Raw genomic sequence first — 25,406 nt, 5'->3', positions numbered from 1 at the left:
ACCCCGGCTGTTCCCTACAACACATGACTACCCAGCTATGATAGTCCGCGCCGCGCTTACGTTCATCATGCATCAAGTTTGTAAGGCTTTTCATAGGTTAATGTCATGAACCTAAACAAGCACGTAGTAATGACTACGTGAGGTTGTTAAGTAGCCATTGCGATGTCACTCACGAGTCCAATTCTGATTCCTTTGGCATCATGCTAGTAGTATGTTGCCATTTGTTCATCACCTCGTTACTCGTGATATCATCGTCGAAAGCTCTATCACGTTCTGTTCAATGAGGATTCGAGCCGTGTATTTGCAGGACAATGCTCACTAAATGTTTACCGAACTCAGCAAAAACGAGAACGGCTAAGAAAAAACCCGGAGCCGCACTCGACGCGTTAGGACATTCAAAACTGAGAAGATGCCAGCATCCCATGATTTCACAACAAAACATACCTCGCTCCATAGCTAATCGTGCGACTGTTTTCTTCTCATACCTTCATCATCATCGTGCTATAGCGTTGTCGTTGTTGTCGTAGAGTCACCAACTAGCGCTCGCCGCTAGCATATAGAACTTGAAGAAGACTGTGGTAAAGTTAATTAACTTTTCTGCTGTCGGAGTGTGAAATTGAAGTTGGTCTCTCGAAACGCGACTGGGCGTCTCAAGTAGCTAAGTACATACCAGCTCACGCGCTCGCGCCTCGTTCTTGTGGAACGTGGCAGGACAAGGTAATGAAAACCCTTCTACACCATATGTTTCATTCACAAAATGGGTACTGATAACGCTCCTGGTCAGGTTTACTACACAAGCCACCGGAAGGCTATCCCGAGACGCTTGGCAGGTGCTGCTACCGGGTTTTGGAAAGGAATAGGCTTTTCGACACCAAGGTTTTCGAATTCTTCATCTGCTTCTCTTGCATCTATTGAACCGCTGGATCGTCCTGAATCACCTGCCATGTCTACCCCAGATGTCCCTACAACCCCTCTTACGAATTCAAACGGTGTCCTTCCACATGACAGCCCTGTAGACACGCCTCCTGCCTTTGATACATCACTGTTTCAATCTTATCTCGTGTCGCTCCTGCCCCCGGTACTTGGCGCTCTACCCGAGGAGTTTGTAACCTTGTTTGATGAAGAATTTGACGAAAGAGTCACTCGCTTTGCGGCAGAGGGTGGAGGCGTGATTTACGTGGTAAAAACGAGGGACGAGGCAGAGGGTGAGCTTTTGCATCCAATTTAGAAACGGACCTAACGCGTACTAGAGGACGCGCCACAGACTTACTCATACCACTTGACTTCGCAACTGACTTATTCTGCTGCGAGTGTTACATCACTTGCACTCATCAAACGCGGTCCCATTTTGGATCCTGTCACACCTCTTGCCACACAACTACATATCCTCAATTTGTTTGGAGGCGAAGACACACCGTACGAGAGTTTGCATGCCGTCGTAAGCTGTGGTGTTAAGCCCTGGTTTGATGCTTTTGTCGGAGCACGGGGTGGGGGTAAGGACGGGGATAGTAAAATGGGTATGCTCGCACTTCCTTTTTTTCGGCTTCACTCACTTGCGTTATAGGGATACCCATGACCAAGAAGAAGTTTGCCGAACTGGAATTGTCATTATTACACCTTCAACAGAATGTGGAAATACCTGAGACGCATTTGATCATCCATCCAGCCATACAACGCGCCGTAGAAGAGGTCTGTTCCTGCGCAGTGACGATAGTTGTCTAAAGGCTGAAGACATCACACTAGGCTCGTGCTTCAGGTTCCCGTCCAAATATATCGCACATATCTCAAAAGCTCGTAAACGAGAGTTCGTTCCTCAACACTTTGCACGGACACGTCAACATGTGGATCAAGGCCATTCAAGCAGTCACCAAGCTATCGCGTGACGTGTCCTCTGGCACAGCGTCGCAAGAAATCAATTTCTGGCTGAGTCTTGAACGGGCACTGGAGGGTATTGAGACTCAGCTACGCAGCGATGAAGTGACCATGGTCATGGAATGCCTTCGAAATGCGAAGCGATATCTCGCAACAGTCAGTTTTATGACGGACACCGGCTTGAAGTCTTCTACGGATCTTGGTGCGCTTTCTTTCTAGCATAGTCATTGGAGTTGCTGACGAGTATCGTTAGTGCACAAATACAACCAGCTGATGAAAGACTTTCCTCTCAATGAGTTATTATCTGCGACAGATCTTGAAAAAATCCAAGAATCACTGGTGCTCATCTTTGGACATATCAATCGCAAGCTCAAGCTTTCGCCGTACCCAATCCGTCGGGCACTACCTCTCGTGGAGGCGATTTCTCGTGATTTCAACGACCAACTATTACGCGTGCTGACGTCACATAGGCTGTCATACACCCCGTACGAGACCTTTGACCGCTTACTCGGCCAGACCATGAACATTTTTCGGACGTGGGATGACCTCATCAAGGAGTTCACGAATGTCGCCCGCGAGGTTATGCGCAAACGCGGAGAGAAGTTTGTCCCCATCAAAGTCGTTGCTGCGCACGCGAAACTACAGGAGCGGACGAGGTATCTGCGCGACTGGAGGAAGCAGCACGAGCAGCTGGCGGTGATGACGGGGCCCACGAAGGGTTTGGGGAGCATGACCAAGGAGGTGGGCGGGATGGACATGGAGGAAGAAGTGAAGGAGGCGTATGAAGTGGTAAAACGCATTGATGTTCTCGATGTTTCTGTTGGTGAGCGACTTTCACATATTGTTGTTGAAGGCACCTCACTCCCTTCGCAGAGGGCACGGAAATTTGGGTGGCTGCTGAAAACGCATACAATGAACGGGTTGCAAGGGTCGAGAACCAAATCATTGCACGGCTACGCGACAGGCTAGGCACGGCAAGAAACGCGAATGAAATGTTCAGAGTCTTCTCCAAATTCAATGCACTTTTTGTTCGCCCGAAGGTAGCTCATCTTATGAGACGACCTAACGCATGTTTAAGCTCATATCCCACAGATTCGTGGAGCTATCCAAGAGTATCAAACTCAACTCATTGACTCAGTAAAGGAGGATATCAAGCGACTTCACGACAAGGTAGGTAGCCTACTCTTGTACCGTCCCCGTTACTCATAATGACCATCAAGTTCAAAACGCAATACCGGTTCTCTGAAGCCTATCACATGTCGCAAATGCGCGACCTACCTCCAATAGCTGGTGCCATCATCTGGGCTCGGCAAATCGAGCGACAGCTACTCACCTACATGAAACGAGTGGAAGATGTACTTGGCAAGGGCTGGGAGCTCTATGCAGAGGGCCAGAAACTCCAGTCAGAAAGCGCCGCATTCAGGAAGAAGCTAGAGACACGGCCAGTGTATGAAGCCTGGCTACATGACATCAACCGGCGCGACATGGGTGTCAATGGCCGTCTCTTTGAGATTGTGAGATTGCGGGGAGGGGGATTCCAACTAGCGGTAAACTTTGACCCGCAAATCATCACGCTCTTCAAGGAGGTTCGCAATTTGCTCTGGCTAAACTTCCAGGTCCCACACGCGACCGCGACCATGGCGAAGGATGCGAAGCGAGTATATCCTCATGCTGTCAGTCTCATGGAGACTGTCAGGACCTACGGACAGACTCTGGATCTGGTAGAGAATAATATGGGTATAGAGTGGTTGGTTGCCGAATACCGGAACGAGGCTCAGCGGATGGTTGCCAAAGGTGCTTAGATTCGGACCGTCGGTTCATCGTGTCTGACGCTTTTTGTCTAGGTATGAGCATCAAGTGGGATTACTTTGTCAACCAATACGACACCGCACGGTATGTTAGTAGTGCCGACGGACGCGAAAACCGACATATCCAATTCGTGCGGGAGTTTGCGAGCGTTGTGTCTGTCCTACAGGATAAGACAAACAATGTAATCGACCTGTATCGCAACATTCTTCGAGCAGTCGAGGATCTCGCAACCTGCACATATACGAGCGAGGCGTTTTCAGAACATCTAGGCAAGATTCAAGCTGCTGTGAGTTATTGTTTGTCGTTATTGTTTGTGTGCTGAATACATGCAGATCGATCGCCTGAATCTGGAGGGATACGCTAATCTTGAACAGTGGGTGGCTGATCTCGATAAGCGGATAGAGGAGATCCTGCTTCAGCGCTTGGCTTATATCATTCAGCTCTGGTGCTCTGAGTTTGATCGGACGGATGATGGCGATGCGCGTCGGGACCCGATGCCTTTGCGGGACATCGCCAACAAGCGACGTGCTGGCAAAGGCGGGAAAGAGGAGAGGGTACGATATGTTGTTGTTGATTTGAAGCTAGCACTGACTCATCTTTCCAGGTCGCCGAGGGCAATATGACTGTAAAACCCATCGTTCACGAGATTCGGATACAGAACCAAGTGATCTTCCTTGATCCGCCGATAGAATATGCACGTGCAACTTGGATAAAGCAACTGCATGACTGGCTAGGTACGCAGGGTATCTCAATGCTCGAGAAATCACTAATTCCTTGGGTAGGTGTTATCTGCCGATTAAGACGCATCCAAAGCTCTCGATACGAGATTGGGTTGCAGATGCAGGGCACGCAAGTGTCAGAAACAACATATACATCTCTTGTGCGTATCTCCCACAATATGTCGATGTTATCTCGTCCTTACCAGCTCCACTCAGCTCACACGATTCTCGGACAACACTCTAGAGCGACCGTTTTCTCTCATAGAACTCAAAGTTCAAAAGCTCAAAGACTATGTAGCCAAGTGGCTACAGTTCCAGTCGCTGTGGGATCTGGAGGCGGAATATGTCTTCAATCGCTTAGGCGACTCCCTCGCGCATTGGCAACAGCTTCTGACAGAGATCAAGAAAACACGGTCGACATTTGACACGTCAGAAACACAGCTTAGCTTCGGCGTCTGTGTCGTCGATTACGAGCAAGTCCAAGCGAGAGTAAACGCCAAGTATGATGCATGGCAACGGGACATTCTCAGTCGTTTCGGTGTGAAGCTTGGGAACGCGATGAAGGAGATGCATGCATCCATCATGAAGGCGCGGAACGAGCTGGAGCACCATTCGATAGAGGGTTTGGTTGGAGGAGCACGAAGATTTTAAGTTGTGGTACATACTTCTTTTTCTTTTTTTGATACCCATCCATGCATCGCGCCGTTCGTTATTTGGACCTCACGCTGTGTTTCATTTTACATGCCCCATCATGTTCTATTGTATCAGTTACGCGTAAACATTTTGTAATGGATCCTGAGGACCTGAGTACTTGATGCACCTGCGCCTCCCCCTTTTTTCTGAAAATGATAAATGGATAGATAATAACATAAGAAAGCCTAAAAATAAATAATACTAAACGTATTAATACAACCTCTTCGGGTCACCTGCCAGTGCCACTTGTATTGGTAAACATTCGCGCTAGCCGCTAGCGCTGATCTTTCCCCGCTCATCAATCCCTTTACGCCAATGCTGCACTGCTTGTCTTCTCCTGGCAGTAACGAGCCAGGCCCATCAATGTTTGTGTGGGCTCGACTGACAGGGGACAACCTCGTCTTGTCGCAAGGGTCGCAAGGCGTCTCGCAAGAGATTTTTGTAGGGGAACGTCTCGGCGTGATAGGTGCCCTGTTACCCTTCCGAATTACTTCGGGCTTCCAGGCTTTGAGAGGAATAAGGTACGTGCATTACCTCACTTACTGCGGAGGCCAAGACCTGTGGAGGGCATATGGGGGTGCTTGGCTTGTGAGTTAAATGAGCTTGAGCCTTGAGGGTCACGGGCTAGGTATGTTACGTGAAGCTGAGGTACACGGAGGTCGACGTTCAGGTTTGTGTGCGAGAGTTCGTGTAAAATAACCGAGCTATCATATTAACACAAGCTTGGAATTGACGATCTCATGTAGAAGAGAGCATGTTTTGAATCGACTACGACACTCAAGTCGAGATCAAACAGCCTTTCAGAACAGTAACTTGACCCCTCTAGCTTTGGCTTGTTATCTCGGTCTTATGTACAGGATCCTGCATGTCAAAATGTTGTGTCTGTGAGTGACATCCCCCACGTCATCGATTCACCTTAACCTCATGCGCTTGGCTTTGTTGCCCCATAGAAGAAACTCTATTCCGAGTTCTCCATAAAATGGCTGCTCTCCGCCCGTCGCTATCTATCGACTTGTTGTCTCAACCACTTGCACCTCGGCTAAGTACTGTCTGCCTCCACCTCCCTTTATTCAGCCATCAAGTTCGGGGTCATGTCATCCGAAACCCCACAGACGAATCTATCCATTGAAAAATTTCGCCTTGATGGAATGATGTTATCGTGTGTTTTCTATGGTGTGTTTTCTCTCGGATGCGACAATATGGAAGGACTCATGTACCACAATAGGCATATACTTTTTCCTCACAGTGCAAGCCTGTACTGCTCTCATGCAACGTCCTCGATATGAGGAAAAAATTGCAGAACATCGTCGCGCGCTTTTGTTCTACGTCTTCATCACGTTCGTATTGATGTCGATAAGCTTTGCTTTGAACGCAAAGTATACGGAAATGATTTGGATAGACAATCGTGACGCGCCTGGCGGTCCGCTCGCGCTAATCGAGAACTACATGACTAATCGTATCAACCTCCTGGCACTTGGCGGGTAAGTGTCGTTGCCTGTCCACCTCAAGAACTCTAGTATTGACGTTCCGTCTAGTGCTCACATTCAGGAGTGGTTTATGCAAGCTCTGCTCGTGAGCCAAATAGTTTGCCAGATCGTCTGATACAACCCTGATGCTTGGAAATACTTAGCTTCACCGATGTTTTGTGATATGGAATTGGTCAAGACGGGTGATGGTCCCGATGATCGCAATCTATGTTGTCATGATCGGTGCAGTTCATCATCCACTAGGGGACAACAGTAACTGACTTCTCGACTAGTGTTTTCTATTATGGTTTTGATCGAGGCGAGCACCGGTGCTTCATTTTACAGCATCAGGATCGAGCTTGCCTACCTCGGCCTCGAAGTAGGGCACACCGTGATGTATACCATTCTAGTGACGAATCGCTTGTTCGTCATGCGAGGACGCATGAGGGAGATCATGGCCCAATATGATTCCAGCACATATGATACTGTCGCCCTTATGGTCATCGAGTCCGCAGCGTTATATTCCGCGTTCGCTGTTGTTTTCATAGTTGCATTTGCTGTGCATGCAAATGGCCTCACCACTCTATGTTTCCTATCTGTTACCAAAATCCAGGTAAGCAGACAAAATCTAAGTTACCTGCGTCTCTGATGGTATTTGTCTTTGTTGAACTAGGGCATTGCCCAATTGCTGATCATCATTCGTGTTGCACGGGGGCGGGCAGTTACACGCGAGTGGTCGACGCGAGCTACTGCGATGCCTACGGCTGTAGAATTCACAAGGACTGTATCGGATACGACATCGGGAACCGACAACGAACGAATAGGCAGGCCAGAGCAGGACGTCGTTCAGTTGTGTTCTGTTTCCGAGAAGGTGGCGGAAGTAGCGGCGCCTATAGCATGACGGACGTTTACTTTATATTTGTGAAGCTTTCCTGGGTCATTTGCAACTTTGGTAGCAAGTTGATTGTCTGTCGGCAATGCTGCCTGATATATATGATGTATATGAGGTATATGTCTGACTTCACCAGCACTTTCCTTTGTCCCTTGTTACTGCATGTTCGTAATGAAGAAGAAATGACGATTTTCCTTTTATGGTCTGGTTAGGAGAGATAGTCGAGGTCAGCAGACATTTGGTGGTGATGCAACTGATTCGACGGGCGGGTCGATTCCATCATCTCTATAATTAAAAGTACCCCCACATCGACGTGCTTGCGTTCGCTAAACACAATATTCACGAGTCCCCGATTCAAGTATCCTTACATGGTGACTCCGTACGGGCGAAGATGCAATGTTCAGTTCATGTGGATCTTGAATGTTCTCCCGTACGAGATCTATTCACCTCGAATTTGTCAGATCTGGGCCGCAGCGCAAAAATCACGTTTATTGTCGCTCTAGGCCAACCTGATGTCGACGACAACTTGGCGTAAGCTAGTCTATCATGTATCATGTCTGACCCTAAGCATAGTATTGCACCTACAAGGAAGGCCATGGCCCAGGCTCCCGGCTTGCGCACCACTGCAAAGATTACATACCTAAGCCGCTAATATCAATCACTCAAAGGCGACACAGAAAAGAGAGCAAGATATTCGTGTCCTTCGAGAAGTTCACCCAAGCACCATTTACCCCTCGCTTTGAATTTTTCCAACGCCTTCGACGGTTCCGCGTGATCAACATAAAATTCAGTGAATGCAGACGAGACAGCCCCAGTGCCTACGTTCTCCTGAAAGAGAGCACCGCGAAGTTGTCCGCTTTTGAGGTAGTCAACGGTGGAGGCCTCCAGAACCTTCGCCGCATTTTCACGAATGAAAGACAAGTCGACTGCATGCACACTGACACCTTTATTCATTGTTAGTTGCGATAACTGACTACATATATGATATAAACGAAAACATACCGGCATACTTTGCCAAAGCAGTGCATGCGGCAGGATGAGACGAAACAAGGCCAACAGCTGTGACTCTTTGAAACAAGGGGTGAACCTTGAGGGTTTGCAACAGCTGAGTTGCAATGTATCGTCTACGCAGACTCTTGTCAACGACGAGCTGAGTGATCCACCCAACCACACCTGCGAAGACGTGAACTTGAAACACCATAAGAATATACACATAGACTTACCTCCTTCAAAAGACCAGACACTTGCGAAGGCATGACCGACGAGTTTCTCATGCTGAAAACACGTCACCAGGACAGTACATTCTGGAATGGAAACAGATTGGCTTCGCAACTTGCTAGCAGTCATCTTGACTGGTTGACCTGCGAAAATGAACTGAGAAAAGTGACAGACCCAACACAAGTAAGAGCTGACCTGGTTTGGTGTACTTCGAGATACTGCTTGCCTATTCGCTCCAAATTCCGTAGTTCGTACTGAAGAGTTGCGCACACAATTTCATGAGATCGTCGGAAATTGCAGTACCTGACATGGCATTATACGTGATCACCAAGGACGTATTGGAGGGAGAAGTAGGAAGTGGTGGGGTTACGGACATTGCGTGTTGTGTGCACGACGTGGGGTGAAAGTCTAGCTTATGGACACTCTAGGGGCAAGTCTGTCGCCGACTCTGGGGGAATTGTCTGTGAAATCAATACTTTTGCTGCCTCAGATAGTTCACCTCATCCGACTCTATGCCGCATGTCATGTACATGGTTTGAGACGTAATGAATGTTAGCTTGAACCTCCGACCGAATTCACCAAAGCCGCTGACACGGATCAGTCTGCGACAGACATGCCGAGTGTCCATTTTCCCGGTTCCCGATGTGGCCCTCATGTAAGGGATTTCCTCTACGCCAGCACCCTGCAGATTGGACCGACGTCTACATATCTCATATCCGGTATTACATCGGATACGTCTCTTGTTCTTTATATATGCTCCAGCCTTTGTCCTTCGTCCAGTGCGTGGCACATCGATACTGTTAACTCAGTGACATTGAACGCAAGACGGAATATTACTTTGATCTCAGTGAGGTAAAGACCTAGTTGGTGCACGCACGTGCATACCTAGACATGCGTTGGCCACGAGTGTAGGTCCAAGACTTTGACCTGTATGGATAACGTTCCTGACTCTAGTCAAGACAGACATCAACGTGAACACTTGTGTTAGGCTATACTTGCATCTATCAGTCTACGATCTTCAACTCAGCAAGTAATATAAATTTCTCTCACTACTAACACTGACACATAACCCCCACCAGCTTCTAAACGCCGTCAATCAATGGCAATCATCGACATCCTCAACGCTGAAGTCGCCCAACAAGTGGTAGACAGCTTGGGCGGGAAGCGCCTCATAAATTCCCTTATCACCAACGTCGAGCGCCTCGCACAGACGACAGACACCCTCTCCTCTGACATTAGCGCAACTCTCGCGTCTACTGTTCTGCTCGTAGGAAATCTGACCGAGACGACGAATGCGCTTGCGTTGGACTTACATTACCTGCTGCAAGGCTGCATCGCCCTTGTTGCGTTGCTGTGCTTACTGACAGTCCTTTGCATCGTGCGTTGGTTCTACACATTTAGGAGAGAGCTTTGGGGTGTGCAGCGTCTCAAGACCACGTAGGCTTGGTATATCCGCTAATCCTAGGGTCGATAGTGTCTCCTTATTCCTTGGCGACGGGCTCCAGTGGTGGATCTTACGCTAGGAACCTTCGAGTTGCTTATTTGGCGTGGAACCAAATCAGGATATTTTCAAGCCAGGAGTACGTCGCTGTTTAAACATTTGTAATTACGACCCACCACTTGCCTACATTTATATCGTCTGGGCACCTCGGCCAAGTACCCTTCAAGTTCGTCTCGTGTTTTTGGTAACCTCCTTTTACCAAGAGCTCCACCTAGCTTACACAAATCATCGACGGTACTTACTTTGCAGTGACCATTTTCTTTCAGACATAGAACTCAAAGTTCAGACTTAAGCTCAAACATGGTCGACGTTTGACATGAGAAACACAGCGGAGTTTCGGTGTCAATGCCGTGGGTAACGAGCAAGTCCAGAATGGTCACTGCCAGAGTAAACGCCCAATACGACACCACATAGCAACGGGATATTCTGACAGTCGTTTCGGTGCGAAGTTCGGAAATGCGCTGGAGGAGATGGGCTGGAGCACGTGATCATTTAACAGCTTGAAGAATTAAGATCTCAAGGTGTGGTGCTATCATGAATTATGATGCAGTGATTTACATTTTTTGTTGGTACCCAGGTCTCATTCCATCGATGCGCGCCATCCGTTACTTGGACCTCATGCTGTGATTCGTTCTGCATGCCCGTCATGTCATGTATCGTGCTGGTTACGCATAAAATTTTGTCACGTATCCTGAGCTGAAGTGGTGCGGTGAATTAAAAATTTGCCTTTTTTCCGACAGGCCCCCTCTGCCAAATCGGAGATGCCATAATCGTGAGCCATTTCTCGCAACCGTCGGAGTCGCTAATCATTGATCAGGGTTTGGAGTTGCGTTGCCAATCCCTTTGCGCCATTGATTAGTACTACTAGTACTCTTGCAGTGAGGAGCCTGGCATTCCAATGATAATATTTTTCTGTGGATTCAACCAATACGGTCTGTCATTCTGCAGGCGCGATCTCAGGCTCCCCATCCTCATTTATTCTAGTCAACTCTGGCGAGACGAATTTCGACCCTTGCGGATCCAGTGCCATTTAATAATTGACTCGGGTTTGTGTTCTTGGTCCGCCATTACCCCGGGTCATGGCAGGCTTATAGGGCACTATTACGTTGCGTTGCACGAACGTGGCTTAGGTAGGTTTAGGGGCGAGAGTCCGTGTAAAATAATAAAGCTTAACACATACTTGGAATTGACGGCGACTCATCTAGAATTGGAATCCTTTCAGAATTAATGCTTCAGCTTCAGTCTGTAACCTTGGTCTCATGCACAGGGTCCCATATGTCATTTTTTTTTACGTCTGTGAGTGACATACCCAACGTCATGGTTGACCTCGTACGCATAATATTTAGCTGGCTTTCTGTCTTACTAACTCTATTCTGAGCTCCCTATATAATAGTTGCTTCTTGTCCACTTGCCACTAGTTATCCACACTCACTGGTGGATAGGGTCCCTCAGCCAAACACTTCGTCTCAGTGTCTTCTTTCACCTCCTGTTCGGTCACCAAATTCGGAATAATGTCAACTAGCACCTCACGGACAAATCTATCGTTTGAAAGATATCGCCTGGATGGAATGATGTTGTCGTGTTCATTCTATGGTATGTGATCGGTCGACATACGACGATCCGGAAGTTGACTTATATACCGCAACAGGCATATTCTTTCTCCTTACGATGCAAGCCTGGACTGCTCTCATGCAGCGGCCTCGACACGGGGGGAAAATAGCAGAACATCGTTATGCACTTCTGTTCTACGTCTTCATCACGTTCATATTGGGCTCAATAAGCTTTGGTGTGAACGCAAAGTACACGGAAATGATTTGGATAGACAATCGTGACGCACCTGGCGGTCCGCTCGTGCTAATCGAAAATTACACGAGTTATCGTATGAACGTTGTGGCACTTTCCGCGTAAGTGTCGTTGCCCGTCCACTTCCGGACCTCTAGTATTGACGCTCCGTCTAGTGGTCACATTCAAGAGTGGTTCATGCAAGCTCTGCTCGTGAGCCGAATAGTTCGCCAGATCGTCTGATACAAGCCTGATGCTTGAAATACTTAAGCTCCACCGATGTTTTGTGATATGGAATTGGTCAAGATGGGTGATGGTCCCGATGATCACAATCTATGTCGCCATGATCAGTGCGATTCATCATTTACCAAGCGACAGCAGTCACTGACATTCCAAGCAGTAATATCTATTTTCACCATGAGTATGGTGAACACCGGTACTTCATTTTACAGCATCACGATCGAGCTTGCCTACCTCTGCCTCGAAGTAGGGCTCACCGTCATTTATACCATTCTCGTGACGAATCGCTTATATGTCATGCGAGGACGGATGAGGCAGATCATGGCCCAATATGATTCCAGCATATATGATACTATCGCCCTCATGGTCATCGAGTCCGCAGCGTTATACACCGTCTTCGCTCTTGTCTTCATAGTTGCATTTGCCATGCACGCACACGGCCTCACCACTCTATGTTTCCTGTCTATTGGAAAAATCCAGGTAAGCAGACAAAATCTGAGCTACCTGCGTCTCTGATGCTAGTGATTCTCGTTGAACTAGGGCATTGCCCAATTGTTCATCATCATTCGTGTTGCACGGGGGCGAGCAGTGACACACGAGTGGTCGAGCCAAGCTACTACAATACCTACGGCTATAGCATTCTCAGGGAGTGTATCAGACACAACAGAGGGAACCGACAACGAACGAATAGGCAGGCCAGAGCAAGATGTCGTTCAGTTGTATCCTGATGCCGAGAAGGCGGCGGAAGTAGCAGTGTCTGTAGTGTGAAAATAATTTACACAACTTCATACTTGAAGCTTAGAGTTCGATTAACACTTGAATGTAAAATTGAAGTTATATAGATTAAAAAATTAGGGAAGGTCGTAAAGATCATTTCAGCGCTTCAAGCTTCAAGCTGAGCGCTGAGCAGTACCATTATCTGTTTTTATTTTATGAATGTCGTTCTGAGAAGGCGGCCGGCACTTTCGGCAACAAGGTCGGAGTTCAAATGCCTACCTGCTCGAGGCAGTTGACCCTTCAAGTCGAGGGCGAGTGACAGTTGTAGTTGCAAGACATTCAGCTAGTAGAGATTCTGTGTATGCATGAGCCAGAAGTTCGGTAAGGACCTTACGGACAGTTTGTCGAGGGGCGAGGACCTGAGGTACACGAGAGTTGACGGGCAATGCTCAGATTCAAAGTCCGACAGATTAGGCTCACTACAAGCGCCGAAATCAAACGAAAACCTTGCATGAAAACAGACGAAAGCCGTTGTGGGTTTTGTCAGAGTCGACACCCGTTTTCAGACCTGACAAGTTTGTCGAAAACAGGTGTGAAGCATCCAAGAACATCAGGTCTGACTTCCCCCCCCGTAATATTGCCTTCATTTGCGCTGCGGCCTGTTGGAGCTTTTCAAGTTGAAGCAGGGACAACGTGGGACCGTGACAGACTATGGGCATGTTGCAGAAATGAAAAAAAAAATGAGTTCATTTGGTCTCCCCATCATGATAGCATCATGGATCATGATCGATTGATCAGTTTAACGTGATGTACAGGTGTAAATTTATACCTGTCACTGAGAAAACTGGCTCGACTATCCTTAACTCTCCTCCCCGAAGTAGGCAGGGCAGCTCGCACACCTTCAAGTTACATATTTAAATCCATCAATGGCATCGTTTTGAATCTTTGGGATAACGTGAGTAACCTTTCTTTCATGCGTTCTCCATGAATGGTCAGTTTCATCGCGATCGGTGACCTTCAAGTTGCAGATATTCGAAACATCATAAAGAGTAGTTGTCTGTCCCCCAATATGCCATCACGTCGCCGTTTGTCCTGAAAGTGGATATATCACAACACAAGTTTGGAATTGACAACGATGTTTATAATTGCTCAGCCTTCGAATTGACGACAACATTTAGAATCGAGCAGGCCTTTCAGCGCTTCAGCTTCAGCCAGATACTATCTTGGTCCCACCGTGGGGTCCGGCACGTCAAATTTTTATCACTGTGTGAGCGACATCCCCGACATTGGCTTCATGTATGTGGCCGCCGCTTCTTCTGTTTCCCTAGCGGAAACTCTATTCTAAGTTCCCCATATAATATCTGCATCTTCCTCGCTCGTCTCTTGTGACTACTATCCACTTGTTGTCTTCACTACTTGCCATTCGTTTGACCTCCCTTCACCTGGTCGGTGACCTCTTTTGCGGTCATGTCGTCCTACACCCCACAGACGAATCTGAGCATCGAAAGATTTCGCCTTGATGGAATGATGCTTTTGTGTGTATGCTATGGTATGTTTTCGATCGACACGGGATGATGCGGAAGTTGGCTTATGTACTGCAACAGGCATATTCTTTATCCTTACGATGCAAGCCTTAACTGCTCTCATGCAACGGCCTCGATATGGGGGGAAGATTGCAGATCATCGCCACGCGCTTCTTTTCTACGTCTTCATCACTTTCGTATTGGGCTCGATAAGCTTTGGTGTGAACGCAAAGTACACGGAGATAATTTGGATAGACGATCGTGACGCGCCTGGCGGTCCGCTCGCGCTAATCGAGGGCTACATGAGTAATCGCATGAACGTTCTGGCACTTGTAGCGTAAGTGACATTGTTCGTCCAACCCCAGACCTCTAGTATTGACTCCTCTTTCAGTGGTCACATTGAGGAGTGGTTCATGCAAGCTCTGCTCGTGAGCCTGATAGTACTCCTGATCGTCTGCTACAAGCCTGATGCTTGAAATACTTAGCTCCACCGATGTTTTGTGATATGGAATTGGTCAAGATGGGTAATGGTCCCGATGATCACACTCTATGTTGCCATGATCGGTACAGTTCATCATCCACCAAACGACAACAGTAACTGACTTCTTGACTAGCGTTGTCTATCATAGTCCTGACCGAGGCGAGCACCGGTGTTGTGTTTTACAACATCGTCATGGAGCTTGCCTACCTCTGTGTCGAAGTAGGGCTCACCGTCATTTATACCGTTCTCGTGACAAATCGTTTGCTCACCATGCGAGGGCGTATGAGGCAGGTTATAGCCCAGTATGATTCAAGCACATATGATACCATTGTCATCATGGTCATCGAGTCTGCAGCGTTATACACCGTCTTCGCTCTTGTTTTCATAATTGCATTTGGTATGCATTGTAACGGTCTCACCACTCTATCCTTCCTGTCTATTGGCAAAATCCAGGTAAGCAAACAAAAAATGAGTTACCTGCGTCTCTAACGCTAGTTATTTCAGGGCATTGCCCAATTGTTCATCATCATCCGTGTTGCACGGGGGCGGGCAATTACACACGAATGGTCGACCCGAGCTACTGCAATGCCTACAGCCATAGCATTTAACTCAGGGACTGTATCGGACGTGACCGAGGGAACCGACAATGAACGAATAGGAATGCCAGAGCAGAACGTCGTTCAGTTGTATGATGATCCTGAGAAGGCGGTGGATGTTAGTACAACGTCTATAGCGTGAACACAGTTTATCGTTGATTTCTATATGACTGTCTTCATTTGCACTGCAGCCTATTGAAGCTTTTTGAAGCAGGGACGGCGTAGAACAGACATTATATCGGTATTCATTGCAGAAATGACAAGATGACAAATTCGCATGGTACCTCATATCGCGCGACAGCGCCATATGCCTCGAACCAAGCTCATATCAAGCATCACAAATATTGTTCCCCTAGTAGGTGCACAGCCCGCAAATTGATTATCCCGGTAGAGCTTGCGTGCTCCGCGCGCCGGATGGATCAAGGCATTCACGCACAACTCGCGCACAAGTCACTCATGCGTAATATAGCCTTATAAAATGGCGTACGGTCACATTGGAACTCGCACATAGTACGCGTGATTCGTCTCCTAGTGCATATATAGGAGACTTGTTAAAAATCCAACTGTGTGGGTCAACCCAACAAAATCTTGCATATCACTGGTTTCCGGCTAGTGGGTCAAAATTGACAGCCGATTCAGGGCACCCGGCAAAGCCAGCCAGCCGGTTCCAGTACCCATGTTGGTCAGCAGCATCTGAATTCAATAGGACCAAACAACCCACGTCTCCCAGTGTTCGTTGTATAACAATATTAATGGCCTTGGATGAAACCAACTCGCTGTCTCGGCTCTTTGAACAGTTCCCTGACCATGAAAAGTTCATCACGCATATCACGGGTGCGACGTCATCCTTCGTCCTCCCATTCTTGTACATTACCGACCGCCACAATCCGCGCATCACCGCATTAGTGCTAGATCAGATCTACCGCAACAATGGAGACTATTCTCCTACGCGTTTTGCGCACATAAACGCGGCAGCATGCTTTACAGCGCGCTTGCTGTATGATACCGTACTCAACGCACTCGCAGGATGGGAAGTAGCCTGGGAGAATGGGTGCCAAAACTGGCCTGGTGAGGATGGAAAAAGGTACAACGACAGTATCGATAGCTTTGTACACGGACTCCGGAATCTGCGAAACAAATCCTGGGAGGGAAAGGCTAAAGGGGACGGTAGAGCTGTCAGTGAGGAACCGACGATGGTGCTCCTCATCGAGAGAGCTGAGAGGTTGAAGGACAACCTCTTGGACCTTATTGTTCCACTCACCCGTCTCGCAGAACTGGTGAGTGGTCTGGTTTCATTTTCGTTCAATTATGCATCCTACATGCCAAGGGCAACTTTGACTGATAACACGTGTTTACAGTCACAGGTGAGGATAACGACTATCTTGCTATCCTCTGTGCGATGGGAGGATATCAAGCCACCTCTTGGCGCATCCCCCGATCCCTACTTCATCGATATTGATCCTCCAAGCAAACAAGGCAAGTAGCCAATCATGTGTATTCGGTTAGTATGATCTCAGGGTCATGGGCGTCTCTTCAGACACAGTTGACAGCCTTCTTTTTGCGTTTCGTTCTACGTCCACAGCACAGGTATGCGCAGGCACGCAGGATAGGACGTACCACCCATCGCTACTGCCGCTGTACGAACAATATGTGGAACATGTCTACAATGTTTGCTCTCTCTACACAACAGATATCCAGGAACTGCAGTATATTGCCGCTGCGCGATGGCCTGGGTTTGTTAAACCTGTGTTACAGGAGCAAGGCGAAGCTAATGGGGACGGGGACCCAGACCCAGACGGAACATGTAATGAACTGACACTCCCTGCTTCTGACGGCCGCATGAGACTGCTCAAGTTCTTCACGCCTTCTTTGACGGTGGCACTTGATGCGCTTTACCCACGCTTGACCAACGCTACGGACTGGGCAGCAGCCAACGACCCTGACATGCAAGCATCAGAGAAGGCACAATCCCAAACAAACACGGAAGCGAGCATCATCGTTGACCACCTACCACGCATGTCCAAGTTCATCTTACTCGCGGCGTTCCTGGCTTCGACAAATCCTGCCAAAAGTGACGTGCGAATGTTTGGTCGCGGAGCGGATAAGCAAAAAAGGCGACGTCGGCGATCTGCGTCACCAAAGAAGGCCGGGGCGCAGACAACTGTTGCAAAGGTATATTCATGTTTATTTCACACTGTATGTAATTAAAAGGCAAATAAAGGTTTCACAAAGACTACTTGGCCCTGTGGTATTCCCACTGGATAGGCTTGTCGCAATTCTTGGCGCTCTCTTGGAGGAGAATGATGTCGAAAGCCGGCCTCATGATCCTTCCTTTGAACTCCCAGGAGAGCACACCGACATGGAATTGGGGCGAGTACACATTTACGCCGCAGTAAGTGCCAGGCCTCGTCCCGTGTCGATCCCATCTGACCCTGCATTCCCAAGATCACTGAGCTCACGTCTATGCGCGCTCTACATCGCACGACTGCTGTCGAGAAACTAGAGGGACCACCTCTGTACAAATGCGGAATTTCATTTTGGGTAGCGATGGCTCTCGCGAAAGATTTACAGGTACCATTGAATGATCTTATGTGGGATCCGGCGTAGCGCTTCGGAAGCATGACCATTCTACATTTATCCGAACCTATTATAATTGCATTTCGCAAAGCATTTACTTTGTGAGAGCTGGGATATCAGCTAACGGAATGACTTCCAGCGCTGGTGGTGCTAACACAAATGTAGGTCCTACATTGTCACCTGAGCCATTTGTGGTCGCACACTTGAAATATATATAGCCCTATGAACGAATGATGATTTTTTTTCCAATGGTGTATGAACTCGTTGATCATGAGCTGGCAATCTGAGTCTGACAGGAGACATCCCTGACATCCACTCCCGGTACCTTTGGCCAGAATGTGGACGTCCCATTTCTCAGGGCTATTGCACAGCCCTGATCACAGACAGCAATTTTCTCCAATTGCTCATGATGTTTAAGTATTGATTCGCTCTCTTGATCACAACATTTGCGTAAGTTGTTGGTTGAAGAAAACCCTCAGTTCTGAGTCTGGTTGTCCATAGCACAGCTAGGGCTGCTGTGTACCGTTGTGTTCAACTCGTGCTTGCCATGTGGGAAGATTCCGAATCAATCACTACGCACACCTAGAATCTGGAGCCGAATTACATAGTGCTATCAGTCAATTCCATAATTACACCGCCAGTGCGAAAACTCTCAAGCCTGGATCAAACGAACGCTCTTCCTCAGGCCTCACCTCCTGCATATCTCTGACGATGCCCCCAGAGTTCATTTCTGAATCTGCAGCTTTCCCTTTACAACGACTCGATTCAGAGCTCAAAAACTCCACCGATCTCGAGAGTGAGGTTACTGGGGATAAGCAGGTTGACGACCATGTGCAACCTCTAAGCTCGAGTGAGTTCGCTGTGTGACAACACCTCATAGATACCCATATTGAATTCGAACGGAGCTCTTAGCTTCTGCATTCACTGTACGTTTACCTTTCGTGCATTATGAAGTCATAACATGGGTTTCGAAATGACGCATCTTACCACACAGAGTTCCATCAATAGTGCAGACTTTGATGACCCAAACCTCGACCCTTCACATGGCCCGGAATTTGACGACGAGTCGCCTTATCCAGAGGTTCGATCTGCCGTCGCAAACACAGACGATCCGTCCATACATGTGACAACGCTTCGTACATGGGTTCTAGGCTTGGCCTGGGCAATTGTTATGCCTGGTGTCAACCAGTTTTTCTTCTTCCGCTATCCCAGCGTGCCCATCACTGGCATAGTCGCTCAGCTGCTCTCGTTTCCAATAGGCCGCCTCTGTGCTGCTTATCTTCCCCGAATAAAAATCTTGGGCATTTCGCTAAATCCTGGTCCCTTCACCATCAAGGAGCATGTGTTGATAACAGTGCGTTCTCTCTTGAGGTCCTTTGTTAGCCCTGGTTTATAACCACCTGCCACGATAGATCATGGCTTCAGTGGGCGCTTCATCCGCCTATGCAGTAAGTCCCTTTCCCGAAGTGTCGTAGAGCATTCATTCAAAGCACCAAAATAGACAGACATTGTTGCCGTGCAAAGAGTTTTCTATGATCAGAAATTCAGTTTCGGGTGTTCGTCTTCCACCTTTTCAAGATTGAATGCATGCTCATGAACGGTTCCGCATTAGATCAGTGGTTTTTGGTGATGTCAACACAACTCATTGGCTTCTCCACTGGGGGAATCACACGACGGTTTCTTGTATCGCCTCCAAGCATGATCTGGCCCGTAACTCTCGTCAGCTGCGCGCTCTTCAATACTCTTCACTCTGAGCAGTATGCAGGTATCGGGCAACTAGGCGGCTTAAGTCGAGAACGTTTCTTCATCTATGTTTTCACAAGTGCATTCGTGTGGTGTAGGAATTTTCCTCAGCTCTCATTCGTGTCTGATTAAGTTTTTGATGATTCAGACTTTTTCCCTGGTTACCTATGTAAGGCATGTTCCCTATAGCGACCTTGTTTTTCCAATACCTTTGTATAGTCCAAGCCCTTTCGTGGTTTTCCTGGGTAACATGGATTTGGCCCGACGATCCTGGTGAGTGTCGAGATACCGAACCATGATCCACCCTTAACGCAGAACCCTAGTTGTCTCACAGCTCTTCGGGTGCGTTTCTTTGTTTGCTGAAGAATTCATGTACCACACGTTGACAAAACTAGTTATGTCCACGGTATGGTATGTTAATGTTTACTTGGTCCCTATCATGATCTTAAATATTTGCATCAGGGAATGTCCGTGATAACATTTGACTGGGCCCAAATTGCGCATGTACTTGGTCGTTCCTGCTTTATTATTATTCTAAGCTTGGTTGTCTAGATACAACGGGTCACCACTAGCCATGCCTTGTGAGCCTCCTGATATCTCTTCAATGTACAGTCTAATCGCGTTCACAATCAGGGTGGGCAACGGCGAACGTTATTGTTGGCTTTGTAGTTTTCTATTGTGCGTTCGGTCTCTTTCTTTAAACCGGTAATTGAACGATTATCCCAGGGATAGTAACGCCTATATTATATGTCAGTGATCAACGAAGATTTCACGACTCACGAGTTGACTCCTTCGCAGTTCACAAATACTTGGTATTCTCTATACATGCCGTTCGTCTTAGTCTCAGTCCCTTCCCGCACGACGTCAGCTCAATGTTTTGCAGTATATCGTCAAGGACCTCCTTCGACAACAGACAAAAGACGTACAACGTTACTCGGATATTGACATCAGAAAGCACTTTCAATGAGACAGCATACAAGGAGTACAGTCCAATATTTATTCCGTAAGTGACCACATTTTCAGCGCCGGTAATATACCCACTTCTATAACAGAACGGCGTTCCTGATGTCTTATGGGTAAGCTCACTAATTGGTAATTGGTATTGTCTTCGTATTGAGAAGAATGTTTTTATTAGTCTCTCATTCGCCTCCATCACTGGTACGGAAGTACGCACTATGGCTATGACATAGATTGACAGAAAATGGCTTAGCGACTATCGTTCATTGCTTTATTCATTTTCGGAAGCAAATTTGGCATCAAGCACGACGGTCACTCGGGGAACAGGCAGACGTTCATGCTCGCCTTATGAGTCGATACCCCCAAGTTCCTGAATGGTATGTCAAAGGATTTCTCGTCTTAATGGGGTCTAAACTCGACACATTTCTTTACCCCAGGTGGTACTTAACCCTGTTCGCTCTCATGTTTGCATTGGGTGTCCTCAGCATCGAGATTTGGCCTACAGAGATGCCTGTTTGGGCGTTTATAATATCGCTCATGATTGGTGAGTCATTAAGATGTCTACATGAAAGTGTTGTTGTATTAACGTTCATATACCCCTTAGCATTCACCTATGTGATTCCATGCGGTATGATACAGGCAATTACCAATCAGCAGATTGGGTTGAAGTACGCCACGTGATTATGGATGAATTCTATAACTGAAACATATCCTAGCGTAATCACAGAACTGATCATCGGGCAAGTCTGCGCTGGTACATGGCATCAATCCATCTGACAGCTTGCCATCCAGATATTCGTTACCTGGCAAACCGGTAGCAATGATGCTATTCAAGACCTACGGCTATATTGTGTGTCGTTAATTCTCTAATCTTTTGGTATATTGACTTTCGTAGTCCATGGCTCAAGCCTTGACATTTACGTCCGACTTCAAACTTGGTCACTACATGAAAATTCCTCCTCGAAAAATGTTTTGGTGCCAGATCGTGGCTGCTATAGTCGCTGGAACCACGCAATTGGGCGTTCAATCGTGGATGTTCTCTACCATACCGTAAGCGTGAATGTCGGTGGCCATCTGATGAAGCTGAATTTCGTGTAGAGACATATGTTCTCCCACTCAAAAAGACGGGTTTGTTCGAATGTTCAGTATGGCATTTATCTTTGCTCAACATCGCGTAGTTTCACCTGTCCTAACACGGAGGTATTTGGTACCGCATCCATCATCTGGGGTGCGTTCATTAGATTAGTACCTCGAGGGACAGATGGATTTACTCTGACGAACAGGTGTAATCGGCCCAGAACGCTTGTTTAATTCCGGGCAACTATATCAGTAAGTCGTCACTCTACCTTGAATCACCTAAAAACTGAATGCACTATTGCAGCTGTATGTCCATTGTACTAGCTTAACAGCAGGAATTTTAAAGACCCACTTTTCTAGCCTTATTGGTGTTCTTCATTATCGGAGCAGTGACCCCTGTCTTGGGTTGGCTGGCGATGAAGCGGTACCCAAACAGTTTCATACGATACGTCAAGTGCGCAATCATTTCAATCACCATTGCTAACTGATTAACACTTTGACTAGTTTGTAAGTTTGTGGTTTTATTTCCTCGGATAGCATGACATCATACACTATGGCATAGCCCGCTAATATTTAATGGCACCTACAAGATTCCCCCAGCTTCTGCGCTAAATTATGTACCATGGGCGTACGTGCGCAGCGTTTGTCATGGGGTGCATTGGTTTACTGATGTACCGCAGGATTGTCGGGTTCATCTTCCAGTATGTCATCCGAAGGTTTGTTTCCCGTTTGAAAACCTCTGCAGAGTTCGCTGACGTGCTTTTGCAGGCGCAATTTTGCATGGTGGACGAAATACAATTGTAAGTGGAGTGACGTTACTGTTCGTACCGTATGACGAGAGTTACGCAGATGTTTTATCGGCGGCACTGGATTCTGGACTAGCTGTTTCTATCATCTTCATATATTTTGTGTACGTCCCCAGTTGATCATAATGCTGACTATAATTCACCGAGCTGGACAGATTGCAATATCCGGCAAACGGGGCGGTAAGCCAAAGAGTTGCCACTGTTGCTGATAAGTGTTTAAATATTTTGACTAGATCGGAGAGAGCTTGCAACATTGGTGGGGCAACACGGTAGGCTCTCCATTGAACTATCCAGATCAAACTGCTGATGTGTCTACCATCAAGGTATTTAATACAACCGCTGATGGTATGGGTACTCCAGTTCGCCAGCTACAGAGCTCAGAGACATTTGGGTACGTTGACGTGTTAGCTGATCACTTCTCTTGCGCTGACATGTTGACTCAGCCCAAGTATGGGATCTTGGTAACCACCGCAGTGTATCTTTCTTGCTTTGAATGTAGAGTTATTTTGTTGTATATAATATGGACTTGTACTGCGTTCCCGCATAATGACACACACAGACATCGTTGCAATGATATCGATTTCGATGAAGGAGTGATATATGTAGGGGTATTCGTCATTGTCGTAAGATGCGTCAATGTAGATCGTCTGTGGCAAGTGACCGCAATTAGTCGGTCTTCACTTTGCGAACTGTCGCCGGTTCATTGGGCACGTCGCCGATGCGGTTTCCAACCTTGACTTTCTGCCCAGCCTTTATGGTGAACTCGAACGTCTTTGGGGCTTCGAACACCAGTACGATGGTGCTTCCCAAGCAGAATCCGCCCATCTCTTCACCGAAGGTCAATGGCTGACCGTTGAGGATAGGAGAGGCAGCTGAGTAAACAGCCTCATTGTACGTTCCGGGCGGAGGGGGCCTGCCTCGGAGGTTAGTGCGAAGAGCCTGTTAGTGCGACATTAGCATCAACCGTGCTTCAATTCTAATGAAATAATACATACAGTATCAAAATTAATCTTGATGCTGCCTACGTTCGTGGCGCCAACGGGTATCATACCAAAGAAACCAAATTTCCATCGGCCGAGAAGCGCAACTCGTTCATTGAGGACGAAGAGGTTTTTCAGCCGCTTTGCCATCCATGGGGAGACGGAGAAGAGTTCGCCTTGAAGACACATGCCATCAGCAGTACGCAAAACATGTACGGGGGGACTTACCGACAAAGTGACGCCTTTTCTCCACTACCCAAGCGGTAGGGCTGTGGAACCTGTGATAATCGCCCGGAGCGAGGTAGATGACAGTGAAATAGAGGGCATTGCCTTCTTTAACGCTTGTGCCCGAAGTGCTTCTCTTGCGTTCGATCGAAGGTCTGAGGCCTATTTCGCGAGCAACGGAGGCATCATGCGCGATAGTTTCTTGGAGAGACCCCGGATGCTCCACAGACGCGTCAATCTGCTCGCCGAATTTCTTTGGCACGGAAGATGATTCTGCCTCAGAGGCTGACTGAGTTGTGGGGGTTGGAGGTGTCACAGTACCAGGAGTGGAAGCACCCAGGAGTTGGTCTAGACTATACTCGATGCCGTTCACATTAGCAAATTCTCGATCCGTCACATGAGACATCTCTCGATCGGGAAATTCGATTACTGTCGAAGTTGGGCTTTCTGGATCTGAACGTTCCACGCCGAGGAGAGCGTCCAACGAGTAAGTGATTCCCTTGACTTGCTCAACTCGGAGGTTTTCTATAGTTCCGAGATGTAAAACGGTGCCGTCGGCGGGACTGACCTGTAGAATAGTTAAGATGGGAATCATATCACAAAGTGAGATTCTTACGAGTATAGCGCTGTCTATGGGCCTAACACCTGGTTTGAGCTTGCGGTAGAAAAACTGACCCAAGCTGGCGTATTGCGCTAGATCGTCAGGGTCTATTTCCTCAAGGTTGCAGCCAAAAACGTATGCATAGAGTCGGAAACCATAAGGCCGTACCCAAACCGGCAGCTCGAGTGAATTCATGTAACCCCAGACGCGCGACATGTTCCGGAGAGGAAGGGCGCCTAATACGTGGACCTGCACGAGACCAGTTGAGCAAAACGTGGTTCGATAGATAATCAGTGATACGCACATGCCATGGACCTTTGAGCTTGATAACTTCACGACCTTCATCATCGACATGAACCTCGTTCTCTGCACGTGCTACTTTCTTGCGGTATTGGATAACGACGAGGAGAATGGCCCCAACGGCCAAGGGAAGCGGGTACCACTTTGTTGGAGTTTTCGTCCAAGCCAACAGAATACGTCCTAAAATTCGCGAGGTTAGATGGGGCTTATGGTTTCTTATCCATGAAAATGCATACTGTAGAGCGGGACGCCATGGGTGCTTGGCAATGGTGGTGGTGTAGTCTCTGGAGGAATAGTGCTTCTAGTTGATGTTGACAACGATCTTCTTAATGCACCGCGCTTGAGTGAGCGCACAGTTCCTGACAAACTGATTCTACGCTTCACAAAAACTCGTGAAAAAAGTGCAGAAGAGCTGTTTGCGGTAGACGTGATGGCATGAGACGCTGCCTGCAGGGGTCTCTTCCCCTTTACGATAGCTTTATAGAACATTGAAGGTGGTGGGTGTGGTTCACAGTTCGCGTTTGAGAAGTAACTGCTTCGATGTTGCTATGAGAGCTACTTGAGAACTTTTTGAACGGGCACAAACAGCCCACACGAATCCTTCGGCAGAGATAGGCATATAAGGCAAAAG

At 47.6% G+C, this 25,406-nt stretch overlaps 8 protein-coding genes across 8 annotated transcripts; 6 read left to right on the top strand and 2 right to left on the bottom strand.

The window, feature by feature from the left end:
* Window positions 1-621: 621 nt before the first annotated feature.
* Window positions 622-5,233, top strand: DEU56DRAFT_807926 (dynein heavy chain, N-terminal region 1-domain-containing protein). The gene is made up of 14 exons (XM_041353413.1): window positions 622-717; window positions 785-1,205; window positions 1,251-1,517; window positions 1,565-1,689; window positions 1,744-2,074; window positions 2,126-2,695; window positions 2,746-2,912; window positions 2,965-3,042; window positions 3,093-3,666; window positions 3,717-3,967; window positions 4,014-4,235; window positions 4,286-4,415; window positions 4,464-4,561; window positions 4,617-5,233. The coding sequence occupies exons 2-14, from the start codon at window positions 944-946 to the stop codon at window positions 5,049-5,051; spliced, it is 3,510 nt and encodes a 1,169-aa protein (XP_041207639.1). The 5' UTR covers window positions 622-717; window positions 785-943; the 3' UTR covers window positions 5,052-5,233.
* A 951-nt stretch (window positions 5,234-6,184) lies between these two features.
* On the top strand, window positions 6,185-7,334 carry DEU56DRAFT_720643 (uncharacterized protein; the record flags this gene model as incomplete). Its single annotated transcript, XM_041347683.1, has 6 exons — window positions 6,185-6,266; window positions 6,319-6,574; window positions 6,629-6,665; window positions 6,724-6,802; window positions 6,853-7,172; window positions 7,233-7,334. Coding segments are annotated over 6 exons (876 nt in total), but the record flags the coding sequence as incomplete, so codon positions are not given.
* A 563-nt stretch (window positions 7,335-7,897) lies between these two features.
* Window positions 7,898-9,045, bottom strand: DEU56DRAFT_981205 (uncharacterized protein; the record flags this gene model as incomplete). Its single annotated transcript, XM_041359825.1, has 4 exons — window positions 7,898-8,395; window positions 8,454-8,624; window positions 8,675-8,812; window positions 8,925-9,045. 4 exons carry the CDS (start codon window positions 9,043-9,045, stop codon window positions 8,106-8,108), a joined length of 720 nt encoding a protein of 239 aa, XP_041207637.1. The 3' UTR covers window positions 7,898-8,105.
* A 723-nt stretch (window positions 9,046-9,768) lies between these two features.
* DEU56DRAFT_901866 (uncharacterized protein) lies at window positions 9,769-10,658 on the top strand (the record flags this gene model as incomplete). The annotated part of the gene is made up of 2 exons (XM_041356569.1): window positions 9,769-10,047; window positions 10,500-10,658. 2 exons carry the CDS (start codon window positions 9,769-9,771, stop codon window positions 10,656-10,658), a joined length of 438 nt encoding a protein of 145 aa, XP_041207636.1.
* Window positions 10,659-11,400: 742 nt separating this feature from the next.
* On the top strand, window positions 11,401-12,960 carry DEU56DRAFT_981204 (uncharacterized protein; the record flags this gene model as incomplete). Its single annotated transcript, XM_041359824.1, has 7 exons — window positions 11,401-11,499; window positions 11,549-11,763; window positions 11,819-12,074; window positions 12,129-12,165; window positions 12,224-12,302; window positions 12,353-12,672; window positions 12,733-12,960. The coding sequence occupies exons 2-7, from the start codon at window positions 11,682-11,684 to the stop codon at window positions 12,958-12,960; spliced, it is 1,002 nt and encodes a 333-aa protein (XP_041207635.1). The 5' UTR covers window positions 11,401-11,499; window positions 11,549-11,681.
* Window positions 12,961-14,376: 1,416 nt separating this feature from the next.
* DEU56DRAFT_713544 (uncharacterized protein) lies at window positions 14,377-15,525 on the top strand (the record flags this gene model as incomplete). The annotated part of the gene is made up of 6 exons (XM_041347547.1): window positions 14,377-14,458; window positions 14,514-14,769; window positions 14,824-14,860; window positions 14,918-14,996; window positions 15,047-15,366; window positions 15,418-15,525. Coding segments are annotated over 6 exons (882 nt in total), but the record flags the coding sequence as incomplete, so codon positions are not given.
* Window positions 15,526-16,215: 690 nt separating this feature from the next.
* DEU56DRAFT_972937 (OPT oligopeptide transporter protein-domain-containing protein) lies at window positions 16,216-23,230 on the top strand. The gene is made up of 41 exons (XM_041359504.1): window positions 16,216-16,786; window positions 16,868-16,985; window positions 17,047-17,681; window positions 17,731-17,901; window positions 17,955-18,080; window positions 18,810-18,936; window positions 18,999-19,012; window positions 19,081-19,440; window positions 19,499-19,534; window positions 19,588-19,642; window positions 19,699-19,923; window positions 19,978-19,998; window positions 20,049-20,102; window positions 20,153-20,171; window positions 20,225-20,240; window positions 20,292-20,329; window positions 20,382-20,410; window positions 20,463-20,507; window positions 20,556-20,578; window positions 20,628-20,659; window positions 20,713-20,832; window positions 20,882-20,905; window positions 20,965-20,987; window positions 21,040-21,163; window positions 21,224-21,330; window positions 21,391-21,454; window positions 21,503-21,526; window positions 21,579-21,636; window positions 21,682-21,836; window positions 21,885-21,914; window positions 21,965-22,014; window positions 22,070-22,117; window positions 22,224-22,317; window positions 22,426-22,491; window positions 22,544-22,579; window positions 22,632-22,663; window positions 22,713-22,773; window positions 22,825-22,849; window positions 22,903-22,938; window positions 22,993-23,060; window positions 23,113-23,230. The coding sequence occupies exons 1-41, from the start codon at window positions 16,262-16,264 to the stop codon at window positions 23,132-23,134; spliced, it is 3,936 nt and encodes a 1,311-aa protein (XP_041207633.1). The 5' UTR covers window positions 16,216-16,261; the 3' UTR covers window positions 23,135-23,230.
* DEU56DRAFT_807898 (phosphatidylserine decarboxylase-domain-containing protein) lies at window positions 23,231-25,374 on the bottom strand. The gene is made up of 6 exons (XM_041353412.1): window positions 25,012-25,374; window positions 24,780-24,955; window positions 24,491-24,724; window positions 23,878-24,442; window positions 23,665-23,825; window positions 23,231-23,608 (listed from the first exon to the last, which is right to left on the bottom strand). The coding sequence occupies exons 1-6, from the start codon at window positions 25,262-25,264 to the stop codon at window positions 23,336-23,338; spliced, it is 1,662 nt and encodes a 553-aa protein (XP_041207632.1). The 5' UTR covers window positions 25,265-25,374; the 3' UTR covers window positions 23,231-23,335.
* Between the last annotated feature and the right edge of the window lie 32 nt (window positions 25,375-25,406).

This window comes from Suillus clintonianus, assembly GCF_016758775.1.
Source record: "Suillus clintonianus strain FC179 chromosome Unknown DEU56scaffold_43, whole genome shotgun sequence".
NCBI lineage: Eukaryota > Fungi > Basidiomycota > Agaricomycetes > Boletales > Suillaceae > Suillus > Suillus clintonianus.
The sequence above is the reverse complement of the archived record's forward strand: the minus strand, read 5'-3'. Positions and strand labels throughout refer to the sequence as shown.

What these genes read in the sequence shown, in the direction of transcription:
- DEU56DRAFT_807926 (XM_041353413.1), top strand. Translation starts at nt 944, where the DNA reads ATGTCTACCCCAGATGTCCCTACAACCCCTCTTACGAATTCAAACGGT. An exon ending in CACTTTTTGTTCGCCCGAAG is followed by an intron (nt 2,913 to 2,964) that starts GTAGCTCATCTT and finishes CATATCCCACAG; the next exon opens with ATTCGTGGAGCTATCCAAGA. An exon ending in TAGGCAAGATTCAAGCTGCT is followed by an intron (nt 3,968 to 4,013) that starts GTGAGTTATTGT and finishes GAATACATGCAG; the next exon opens with ATCGATCGCCTGAATCTGGA.
- DEU56DRAFT_972937 (XM_041359504.1), top strand. Translation starts at nt 16,262, where the DNA reads ATGGCCTTGGATGAAACCAACTCGCTGTCTCGGCTCTTTGAACAGTTC. An exon ending in TGGCTTTGTAGTTTTCTATT is followed by an intron (nt 20,508 to 20,555) that starts GTGCGTTCGGTC and finishes CGATTATCCCAG; the next exon opens with GGATAGTAACGCCTATATTA. An exon ending in GCGTTCCTGATGTCTTATGG is followed by an intron (nt 20,906 to 20,964) that starts GTAAGCTCACTA and finishes TGTTTTTATTAG; the next exon opens with TCTCTCATTCGCCTCCATCA.
- DEU56DRAFT_807898 (XM_041353412.1), bottom strand. Translation starts at nt 25,264, where the DNA reads ATGTTCTATAAAGCTATCGTAAAGGGGAAGAGACCCCTGCAGGCAGCG. An exon ending in CCATAGACAGCGCTATACTC is followed by an intron (nt 24,443 to 24,490) that starts GTAAGAATCTCA and finishes ACTATTCTACAG; the next exon opens with GTCAGTCCCGCCGACGGCAC. An exon ending in GAAAAGGCGTCACTTTGTCG is followed by an intron (nt 23,826 to 23,877) that starts GTAAGTCCCCCC and finishes TGTGTCTTCAAG; the next exon opens with GCGAACTCTTCTCCGTCTCC.